At 41.6% G+C, this 12,685-nt stretch overlaps 1 protein-coding gene across 2 annotated transcripts in view; it reads right to left on the bottom strand.

The window, feature by feature from the left end:
• Positions 1-12,685, bottom strand: part of LOC145980643 (open rectifier potassium channel protein 1-like) — a 101,173-nt gene that overhangs the window by 42,577 nt on the left and 45,911 nt on the right. For both annotated transcript variants that reach the window (XR_014440866.1, XM_083113678.1), the window contains exon 3: positions 5,860-6,042. Coding sequence is in view for 1 of the 2 variants with exons in the window: in XM_083113678.1 (XP_082969804.1) it covers positions 5,860-6,042 (183 nt within the window). In the remaining variant the exon portion in view is untranslated. The remainder of the gene's footprint in view (positions 1-5,859; positions 6,043-12,685) is intronic.

The raw sequence follows: 12,685 nt of genomic DNA on the forward strand, positions 1-12,685 counted from the left end.
CAAAAGTCTATCGACAAGTACACTGTTAAGTATCGTGTGAGGCGAAAACTAGCAAATTGGTAGCCAGTCCAGCGCCAACTAGGGCATACCTACTGGAAATCCAGTTCCGTGTGATGCGGGCTTTAGTCAGTTCCTACAAGTAAACTGAGGCGTGTCCGAGAATTTCAAAGAGCATGGAGTTTTGATTTCTTTCTTTTGCAGTTAGTCCTTAATTTTAAAACATTCTTACATTTGGTGCCAGGAAGACGTGGGGCCAATTGCCCTCCACCTTTTCCCCCCGCACTATGGTACGAAGAGAAAGTAAACTCTCCTGCCCCCTCCTCTTTCACCTTCAGTTATGGCACCCAAATCGCCGACACTGTTTTGCGCTTCTAAAGGAGAATCTGTGCCAAAGTTTGTAATTCTCACCACCCAGCACATCACCAAGAGTAGGCTACGTATCGTGGAGTAGCCTAGGAACGGAGATCGATTCTGGAATGGCGTAGCTTAATACTACTCGCTTGTCTATTGAGGCCCAATACGAGAGGTACACAAATAATGGAATGGCAACACCAATACATGGATTTTACACTCAAGACTGACTTGGCATGATAAGGTAAAAGGTAAATATGTGAGGAGTGAATGACTTGGAGTCAGGAAATGTGAGTGGACTGAACAAAAAGGAAATAGAAAGTAAACGAGGAGCCTTTTTGGTGATTGGAATGATCAGGAGAAGGGAGACGAATTGGTGCTCTTAAAGGGATCGGGGTTTGAGTCGAATACAGAGCAGATTCTTTCGCCTACCACAAAGACAGGTATTTACATTTTACCTTATCATACCAAGTCAGTCTTGAAGAGTGTAAAATCCATGTATTGGTGTTGCCATTCCATTATTTGTGAACCTCTCGTATTGGGTCAGTTGTGCCCTCAATAGCCAAGCGAGTAGTATTAAGCTACGCCATTCCAGAATCGAGCCCTTTTCCTAGGGAACGTTACGGTATGCAAACAGGAATAGTAGCAGTACTAGTATTACTAATGGTAGTAATCCCTTTTACTTAGCGACAGGCTTCAGTCATAAACTGGTCTGAACTAACTCTAGTCATTACCTACATCAAGGGTTATATGAACAGTAAATAATGGTTCAAATTGTCAATATGGGCACATTTTGTTGAAGAACTGGCTGTTATATAGGCTAGGTGAGAGGATGTTTGAACTGGTGGGGACTAAGGGGTGACCGTTTCCCAAAATATGACCCCCTGGAAAAATAATGCCTTACTTGCCCCTACTTGTTTAATAATAATGACCAATACTAATTATAATTTCAATGTATGTACGTTGATTGATTGATTTGTTGTTTTAAGTCCACTTTATGCACAGTAAGGCTAATTGGGACTGGACCTACAGTTTAAAGTGGGATCCGAACCACTTGTGCCTCCACCGGGTATCGAACCCGGGACCCCTTGATTACAAGGCGACGACGCTACCACTGCGCCATCGGGGAGGCCAAATGTATGTACGTATATAGCTAAAGAGATAGAGAACGAATTTTAATGTAGGTAACAATAGATCTCTGGATAGAACAGTAGGAAAGTAAGCAAATTTCAACGTTATTACAAATATTGCAATTCCATTCTTTAAAACCACCAACAACATAGAGAAGGTACATTTAAAACTGGCGAAGCGGGATAATTTGCCTTTGGCGCCCCTTCCAAGTGTCACTTTTGGATCCGCCCCTGTCTCTGAATGCTACAAAGACACAACATGACAATATACAATTAAAAGCTGCAAACAGCAGAAACAAACATGTCATTTGGAATTACTGCTGACATCTGCTCATTGCCGTTCCGTCTAACCTTTGTAACACTGTATGGGAAGCATTGCTAATTCCTTTACTGCGCAATGGACTCTGCAAACCGCACGTCACATGTTTGTGTTGCTATATGTCTCAGTAGAGTGAGAGTGTGCTCTGTCAGTTATCGCAGGTGGCTTCCATTCAGGGCATTGTGACTGGCTGTCAACTCTCGAGGTGTGCTATAATACCTTACTTCTGGCGCAGTCATTGAATAACGTCGGTAAATTCATGTACATCCGGTATCAAAATGGCCGTTCTTCCTACAAGGAGCAGTGTTGCTGAGTGCAGTAATCCGCAGATTTCATTCCTGCTTCTTCAATGGTCCCCCGATGACAGCGCCAGACAAAAATGAGTTGGAAGCAATTGAGGGGGTTGTAAAATTTGGACCCCTAGGCTATGCTCTCTTAAATATTTTGTTATTATGGTACTTCACTTTCACTAATTGCATGTTCTGTACTAATACTACTTGTCGTACTTTAAGATGTAGACACATCTCATTAAAAATTATGCCTACATTACAGTAGTCATACTGGCCGCGAACTGAGAACAATTTCGTTTTAAACCGTCAATATATGTACTTACATGACCTCGCGCGGCTTCCTTTGCAATCTACCATACCGACCTGCACTCCGGTTAAAACACAGTACTGGAAATAGGGTTATGCTGTAAGAAGTCATGAAAGCGGTAGAAAGCTCATAAGCGAGTAAATTGACTTGACATGTTTTGTTTTGCTATTATCACAATATTAAGGAATTTCAACAGTCGATAGTCTTCGTCATTTCTACCCCTTCAGCGTCTCATCTTTCTGCGGCCTCCCTGGACTTGCGACCCCTAGGCTATAGCTATAAAGCCTAGGATAGCCTAGTGGCAAATCTCTCCCTGGTGGGAAGGCAAAGGAGGGGTGGAAATATATTATTTGTGGCAATCTCATTTGGTTTGTTGGCACATTTAAGTTAAAGGAGTATTTACTTATCATTTCCTTCTTGTTTGCTTGAAGGAAAAGGGGGTGTCTGCCCCATTGACCCTTCAGTTGCGTCACCCTACCAGTACTAGTGGCATTGGTTTCAATTTTTGTTGACCAAGATTGGACCCCACACATATAATAGCCATTGTGTAAGACTTGTAGTACCACACACATTCTGGGTCATATTGCAGGTGCTGTAATCTGCACCATGCTCCGACCACCCTTACCACCAAGTAATCTTTGAGTAGAGGCTGGGTGAGCCCCATAGCCGTTTTGTGTATGCAGATTGTAGTCAAAATTCTGGGAGGGTGTCCGTCGTCAGACAGATTTTCATTTTCTGATTTTCAATTTTATTCTTCACTATTCAACAGGACACAAACATCCACGTCTTACAAAATACTCGAATTCGGGACCTTCGATGTCATGGCCGCAGGGCTAACCACTCCCCCCACAAAGGTCAATACCGACTATAATGACTATGATAATCGAAGAACTATCAGATGTATCATAAATATCTCAAATAAAAGTCTGAAAATGTTTAACACAGAATGACCTTAAGCTTCTTTCAGTTCGAATACTAACCACAAACCGATTTCCCCATCGAAAACCAGAAAGAATCAAGTTGACGCAATCTCGTTGGCGACGGTCCCTCCAAAAAACGCAATACAGCACAAAATTACATCTTGCACAATGGATAATTCTGCCTTGTGGCCAACACGAGACTCGCTTCGAAACCAGCCATTAGTGTGTTTCTGGATCTCCGCAGAATCACGACACTTCTTGCACTGAAACCGCCGTCCTCCGGGCAGTGCTACGCTAGCTGTTTATTTATTCCTTGACAAGACATGCACCAGTTCTCACGTACGAGTGAACGTAACCTTTTCCAGCGTAAGAACCACGTGATGCTGACCTCAGAAGCATTTTGCGAAATGTGCATGTGAACGTGATCGATCTCCGATGGAACTACTGCACAGTGCCTCTCGCCCTCTAAACTGAAGGTTCACTACCGATTATTATAGTCGAGCATAAAGTGGGCTTTAAAACCAATTTGATCATTCATCCTCATTGTCGCGACCAGCATCAGTGCCACAAAAGCGACACACAATAATCAAAATACCAAATCGATGTTTTCCTTTTTTGAAAACTCCTAACGCGTAACAATTCTTAGCAGTAGCGGCGATGGTATGCCAAAACTCGGGGGTGGAAGCAAGGATAATATACAGTATGCGCCAAAATATACAGTACTGAAATTAAAAGACGAACATTACATTGCTGTCATCTGTGAGTTTATTTATCCTGAAAGAAACACTACATACACGTTATTAGCGAGATATAACTTCCTTTTCACTACTGAGAACACGAGCGGCTGGAGCTATGCCCCATCGACAAACGCACATGCGCGTTCGAGGTGCGCGAGTTTCAGTACTGTATATTTTGGCGCATACCGTACTTGGTAGACACTATCACGCTATTATAAGTGCTTGAATGCGTATCGCGAATATGTGAAAAATAAAGTAAGGTATGTAGTTCCTGTACCATAAATGTTTTGCACGCATCATTTGTCGTTCGTGTTTTACACCAAAACCTTTTTTTTCTTGATGACCCTCGTATACAGGGTTTGTCCGGAAAGTAACGAGCCTCATTTTTTGAACACAATTTATTGATCGTACACATACAAAAACTTAATATTCCTCAAAGTACATTCCTTGTGCATCAATACACTTTGCCAGCGCGATGTCCATGCTCTATACCCTTTTGAAACTCCTCGGGGGGGGGGGGGGGTGTCCTTGAGAAGAGCCGTCGTGGTTGCTTGGACGTTCTCCACAGTGCCCAGATGATGTCCTTTAAGCACCCGTTTCAATCGAGGGAACAAAAAGAAGTCAGCCGGGGCTAGGTCGGGACTGTAGGGTGGGTGGGAAACCTTTGGTACGCCGTTCCGGGTCAGGTAGGACGTCACAACAAAGGCGGAGTGAGAGGGCGCATTGTCATGATGCAGTTTCCATGACCCTTGGAACTCCTTTCGGACTCGGGTGACCCTGGCGTTCAGTCTTTGAAGAACTCCCTTGTAATACTGAGCATTGACAGTCTGGCCAGCGGGAACGAACTCGTGGTGCATCATTCCTTTTGCATCAAAGAAAACAATGACCATGGATTTGCACATGCGAGCTTTCTTCTGGCGCGGCGACGATGTTGTGTGCCACTCGGAGCTCTGCCTCTTGGATTCCGGATCGTATTAAAAAATCCATGATTCATCACCAGTGATAATGTTGTCCAGGAAACTGGGATCATCCTCACAAAGTTGTTTCAGTTCCTGACACGTTTCCCCGCGATTCTCTTTTTGCGCGTCGGTCAACACTTTCGGCACAAGTTTAGCACAAATTTTCCGCATGCTCAATTTTTCCGATACAATCTCATGGACAACGGTTTTCGGCAGGTTTAACTGTTCAGCCATCATACGAACACTCATTCGACGATCTGTGTTGAGCAATTCGCGCACACGAGTGACATTTTCCTTCGTTAGCGATGTGGAGGGGCGTCCGGAACGGGCCCCGTCGTTGACGTCTTCCCGACCTTCTCGGAACGCTTTGTGCCACTTCTTTGCCTGCGAATAGGACATGCAGTCATCCCCAAAGGCTTCCTTCAGCATGTCGTACGATTCCTTTGGCGTCTTGTTCAGCCTGACACAAAATTTCAACGCGTAACGTTGCTCTAACGTTTTCTCCATCGTAAGTACGACGAGGTCACTGCACAGTGCACAGAGGTTCACACCGCAGCACGTCTTGACTCGCCGAGAGCACTGAGGGGACTCACCCCGGTACCGCTGGAAAGCTTCAGGTCCCTCCCACTCGTTTTCACCGGTGCACCGCTCGGCGCTGTACAGTCGCTTCACAGACAAATGGGGCTCGTTTCTTTCCGGACAAACCCTGTATATGGGCCATTTAAGTTGATAACTCGAAATATCTTACAAACGAAGCGTTTTCGAAAGAAATGTTTCAAATAAAAGTTAATCGACTTTAAGTGGGGATAGCGATTCGTAAAACGTAACAAATTAATAGATAATTACCTATTGTTGTAACGATCGTAAAGGCAAAGAAGAAGGAGTTGTAGAGGTCCCACACGAATGGCTCCTGCATCTTAGTGACATTCAAGCTGATTGGTCGTCTGCAGAACACAGAGAGCTTCGACAAGAACTCTGTTCCCTCGTCCTCGTCTATGGAATTCATCTTGAAATGCCTCTGCAGCAAATCTGCAACACAAACATAGAATAGAAATTAAGCACAAATGTCGGTCCACATTTAAGCAACAGCATATGCATAAGATGCAAAGGCTGTAACACGGCAGGATATTTAATTCGGGAAGGCACAAGGGTTAAAAATAAGCATAGCAAGTCACAACATATTCGCTAGATGTCATGATAGTTAGAGTGTGAATACGATGATCATCATCATCGCTAAAATCGATACTTAAAACACCACCATCGTATCTACCCTCACTCCAACATGGCATCGTCTAGCGTCCAGATGAGTCAGCGTGCTTTGTTACCGTGTTTTTAAAGTTGCCTTAGAAATGCCGAAACAAAAATATACATTTACAGATGGACTTAGAAACAAGGAAAGTTATGAAACACATAACATGGCCTCCTTTTCTCTTCACAACATATGGTAACCTTCTCTTCCCTTCTTCCATTGTTTTTCTATCTCTGTCATTCTTTCCTTCTCAAGTCTCTTTCCGTACTTTGTCTCAATTTATATCCCATTCTTTCTACTTCAACTTCTTTCTCTGTTTTTCTCCCTCTGTACTGAGAGATTCTTGCTATTTGTGAGGGCTGGAGGACAATTGACGTCCGGAGGGGGAGGCTTGATTGATTGATTGACGCTTTATTTTACTTCGCTTTTTGTGCCACTTTTGGATAATTTGCGAAGATGGGGATGAGTGATGATATGATTAAATTGATGAATGGACACTCACAAACAACCATGCTCAGGCCAGGATTCGAACCCGGGACCCCTGGCGTCGCAGCGCGATGTGCTAACCACTCCGCCACGGGGGTGGCAGAGGGTGAAAGGGAACGAAGCTCCCCTGGAAAGTAAATGTTAACCTAAAATAATTTAAAAGGGGGGACAAAAACTTTATTCCATCTCAATGTATTATTGTATTGAATGGTACGAAAGAGTGGCATGTGACCCACCGGAAATTCCATTAGAGTAATTTTAGGAGTAATTCTGCAATTGGTGTAATTCTACCTCTATATATTCTATTAACGTTGGCGAGAGAACGGCCCACACTCTTGGCGCCTTCTCTAATATTTTATAATCCTCTATGTTACTTGTTATCGCCATACGCCACCGAAGATGATGACGTCAGCTGTCATGAGCTAGATCTTTCACAAAAGCCACCTCCCATGAGGCAATCTCTTCATTATTCGTCGCCAGAAAGCTTCAAGTGTAAGTGTTAAATGAGGTACCTAAAGACTTGTCCCTGACCAAATACACCACAACAGAGGCATGTGATTTGAATGCCAAGCTTTGATATCTGCGAGGCGGATAATTATACGTGCCTGGAAGCCTCCTTGTCACAATGAGAAACTTTCCCCTCGTGCCATTGTCGATTTACCAATACTTAAGCATTATATGAGGGCAATGCGGCTCTGTGGACACGGGCGGCGTCTTAATTATTTGGTTAGCTTCCCTTGATCATGTCACTTTCTTCTTGTGCGTTATTTCTATTTGATGCCCAACAGTCACGGCAAACCTCCGTCGGTTGATCCTCAAGCGAACAAGAACAATAGATAAGTAAATGCCTTTATAAAGCCTGGTCCACACATAATGTTTTGTAGTCAGTCTTGCGCGATAACGTAAGTTTGACAGATAAGACTGACGCAAAACACACGGCTACGCTATTCATGCTTCATCTTAGTCTTTTCTTCAGTCTTACCAAAAACACCATTCGTTATTCGACACTGGGTGGGCGTCGGGGCCGCTTCCAACGTTAGAAAAGTTCCCGGATTTGAACCGGCCGGGGATCGAACCCGGGACCTTTAGCATGGTAGTCAGACGCGTTACCGACTTTTTTTTTTTTTAAGAAAAGGAAATACCCCCTACACGGAGGTATCCTCCACCATTTACACTTTTTCTCACTTTTACACTTTTCAATTGTTACAGTTTCTCAGTTTCGTATCATCTGGACAAACACAAATACCCATGCCTTACCCGGGACTCGAACCCGGAACCCCTGGCGTTGTAGCGCGCTCTGCTAACCACTTGCAATACTTGACTATCAGTAATGTCTTTTGAAACAATAATTGAATCGGCCACACTGCTGCAGCATGTTATTTGGTTTCCCCAGGTTGAATTTTCTATCATAAGTTGTGTAACAATTTGTGTTAAATACTCAAATTGTATGGTTTTATAAATCTTATTCTCCAATCACAAACACTGTGTAAATGCATGTTTACATAATTAAAAATTATGACATTTGATATTAATTTAAGTATCCAATCAATGTGCTAGCTTTCCGTTATGTCGAAAATTTGAACAATTTAAAAACTATGACAGTTCAACATGGTACTGTATTAAAATAAACATCAATTATTACGTACTCATCCAAACTATTTTGGTGGATTATCACGCTGGCGTAATTAAATACTTTATGGGGATCATGACATGATTTGGGGAGACGCATGACTTGATTTAGGGGGATGCTCCGTTGGCCTTGGGGGGTATGGGCACCCCTGCATGAATGAAGCTTTATTGACAAATATCATTTCAGTTTGTGAGGTGAGATTGAAAAACACATTGCGCATCGCTCACTGTGGTCTCGAGAGTAGTTACTTAAGAGGCGTAAATTCTCACATGTCAATTTACTCTGAATTACGGCAGTAACATGAGAATTGATATAATTATTTACGTATGGATATGGATACCTACTGTACATTATTAACGCTAGTAACCCAAGAAATTGAAAAACAAAGCATACTCCTTCAACATCAACGAGAGACGGTTCAAAATTATGCAAAGTTTGATCGTTTTGCTTGAAGTAAACATCCGTCTTTCGAGCGGTCGTCAAACCTCATTCAGTTTATGCAACACGTCAAACTTGCCGTCACACGTAATGTTTTGTATGATCCGTCTGGAATTATCATGCAAGACTGACGACAAAACATTACGTGTGAACCAAGCTTAAGGCAAATATACATTTTTGATGGCCTGCATAAAATGCGACTGAATCCCCAAAAAATCTCATTCTTTACTGACACCGTCACTGATGCCGAAGCATACAACGGCGCCCGCAAGGGGGGCACTTGCATCTCCCCTCCCCCCCGAGATAACTGTAAAGATCATGTAATTATAATCGTGAATTGTAGCGATATTTTATTACAATTAATATTGTCTTCTGATTACTGCTAGAATACTGACTGCATCTACTTTGGATGAGACTAGTTGAACAGACTCAGCGGCGGCGCCAGGATTAACCATCTAAGGGTGCTGAGCAGAACCGGAATGAAATTTAGGGGGTGCGATGTTGAAAATAATGGAAAAATAAAACATGCATGTATGCTTTAGCCACTACATCAAATAGATATCAAATTTTAGTGGGTTTCAATGAAATGATGCCAATGACTAGATTCATATTTGCTTGCTTGCTTTGACCATAAAATGTAGAAAGAGGTAAATGTGGCTTCCCTTTCAGATTAGTATCAATGGTTTGCCTGTAGTATACAATAATAATGGTCTCTCTTCAATATTTAATATTATACTGTCATGCAAGGGCACCCACAGGATTTTTTGTCAGGGGAAGCAGGGTCAAAGAAACTTTTAGAAATTTAATATTATCATTATTATTATTATTGCTATTATTACTGCTTTTATTGTTGCTACTATTTTTGTTAATATTACTACTACTACTACTACTACTACTACTACTTGTTTCTTTTAAAAATTGCATTCATTTCTAGTTTCCATATTCTGTATATCTATATACGTGGGTTGTAAATAAAGTAAAGGAAAATGTAATGACAACGTGCATGTGCTATCAGGCATTGAGCAATGTCAGTTTGGGCCCATGTCGATGTGTGGAGTGCCAAAAGTAGTCGGTACAGCGAGTGCTGTGGTGTATGCAGGAGGTTGAAATGAACACCATTTTCTGTACTGCTCTAAACATATTTACAAAGGTAGAGCATTGATTGTGGATCAAAATCCAGGTTGCCTGTGGAAGAAATGCACGACAATGTCAGCAAGACTTGCATGAAACCTTTAGAAACAATACCTAACTTACGACCAGTAAGTCACAGAAAACAACATTTTTATTATAAAATATTGCTATAATTTTGCCATTCGAATTACATTAACTCTTTCCAGAAATCTCAGGGGGGCATGTTCCCCCCTTGCCTCTCCCTGAGGACGTCCTTGCTGTCATGACGGCATGGTCATAACGTAAATGCCATTGCAATACAGAAAAAAAACTGATTTGGTTGAATTAACAAAATATGTTTGGTTAAGTTGTTTTGTAACTGTAAACAATAAACATAGTACCATTTACTTAAGTTGGTAATTTTAAACAAATTCTTTGGTAACTATAAGGACATGTGCTCGATTACTAAAGAGCAATTAGTACTGGTAAATAATCATTTGTTTATCGCTTGTTAGAGCAAGTGTTTCTTTGCCAGAAACTATTTTTGGTTTTTCCAAACTTTTTCTTCTGTGAAGAGTTAACAATATTTTCGGTTGAAAATTGGTTTTGAAAATGGGGTGCTGAAGGGGGCGCGGAAGAAAATCAAGGAGAAGAGGTGCGCAAGCAGACTCGTGAATCTTTTCTAGTCGTAATATTGCCATTCAAATGAACATGCAGAGGCCTCTCGTGGAGGATCTTCAATCCGCGATCATTTGTTTGCCCTTTTTATGCTCTTGTTATTCTACTTTTCCTCGCTTCTTTCCTGCTTGAACAAACATCGTGCAGCGTGAGCTACCGTGTATGCACAGTTTATGATGCAGTAACGAGTGTCTGTGGATCATTCGACTGCCAGCAAGCGGAAACCTGGAACGACGGTGACGTTGAACTTCACCTTGGATGCACAGACAATTATCGAAAACTATTAGAAAAAGTTAAAGATTTTGATGGTAAAAACACAAAATGATATTTCTGACACTATGTAATGTTTGGCAATGCTATAAATCGTAATACTCGCAATGGAGGGGGGGGCGCAAGTGCCCCTGCCCCCCGAGATATCTTGAAGATGTTCATGTAATTGAAATGATGAAATTGTAGCGCTATTTTATTACAAAAAATAGTGTTTTCTGAGCTTTAGAGGCTGTCAGTTACAGCAACTAACTGCCATGTCCAACAATATAACGGAACATTTTCACAAGAAACATTAGATTGATTGATTGAGTTTGTGTTTTTAGTTGACTTTATGCACAGTAAAGCTAATCGGGACTGATTCGTTGATTGATTGATTTAGTGTTCAAAGTCCACTTTATGCACAGTAACGCTAATCGGGACTGCTCCTACAGTTTAAAGTGGGATCCGAACCACTGTGTGCTCCACCGGGTATCGAACCCGGGACTCCTTGATTACAAGACGACGACGTTACCACTGCGCCATGGGGTAGGCCCTAAGAAACATTGGAATCATGTTGTCTGCCGTTACAAGAGGTGTACGGGACGGAAAAAATTTAGTCGGGACGGGATTGGGAAGGAAATATTAATCAAGAGACACTTATAGTGCAGAAAATATCAAGAATTAACCTCTTTAAATAAGATATTTTTGAATTTCTCGGCTTTTCGAGATTACGAAAAGTCGGGAAATCATTTCCCGAAGTCGGGATCTGACCTTCAGTCTCACCCTTCATTATGAATTATTACTTTTCTTTTTTACAGTACCCTACGGCATGTAAAAACATGGATCAGAGGCACCATGAAGGACAGTAGATTAAGGCGTCTTTGTGTGATATCTGTGCCTTGTGCGTGAAAAAAATACATAGAACTGTTCATCAACGAAGTGATATATGTTTTTGGAAAAGAAGCAAGGCGATTCCAATTTCTTTTTAAATAGTTGACTCGAGTCTGAACTTGTATACAACGCCAAGTATTTTCAATTCAATTTAAATTTTATGATTTGTAAATAATAATAATAATAATAATAAAAGTGAATGAAGGGCAATATATGAAATCTTACTCTGGTCCCTCCCCCGAGAAAAATTCCTGGTGACACCCTTGAATACTCGTGCTTCAGGGTGAAGCAAGTTAAAGCTTGTCTTAAGTTAAACTTGAAATATCAATATTTATGATATTTTATATATATATATACACAATATGGCAAAAGATAGGGAGTGACAAAGAGATAAGTATACACAAGAAGGTAAAAGCACAAGGCCAAAAAGCCGATCACCGTGGCTACGACGACAGAGGTCTTTCGAATCCCAGCCTGCGCAATGGTGACCTTTGTTAGTGCCCCTTCATCAATTTCATCATGTCATCACATCACTCATCCTCATCTTCGCGATTAGCCCAAAGATGGCAGAAAAGCGAAGTGAAATAAACCAAATGAATCAACAAGGCCAAAGTAACTGATGAACTGATTTAAAGAAGCATGGTTATACGACCACAGATAAAGGTATATAAGGTATATATACTTATCTGTGGTTATACAAAGCTAGAGATAGAAGGACAGAAGGTATAGAAAGGCAGTAATATATTCAGAAATGAGAAAGATACGAAGACAGGTTTTTGAGGTAATTTTGTTCATTGTACGTTGCTCGTTTGTACAAGATGGTTGGGGAATAGTCAAGTAACACAGATTTCGGTCCCCAACGAGAACATTCTGTTTCGCCGAACAGTATAGCAAGATCAAAACATTGCTAACTTTGCTATTGTTGCAGTTTTCAGAAAGAC

The sequence above is a fragment of the Lepisma saccharinum genome, chromosome 28, assembly GCF_977018435.1.
Source record: "Lepisma saccharinum chromosome 28, izLepSacc3.1, whole genome shotgun sequence".
NCBI classification, from domain to species: Eukaryota; Metazoa; Arthropoda; class Insecta; order Zygentoma; family Lepismatidae; genus Lepisma; species Lepisma saccharinum.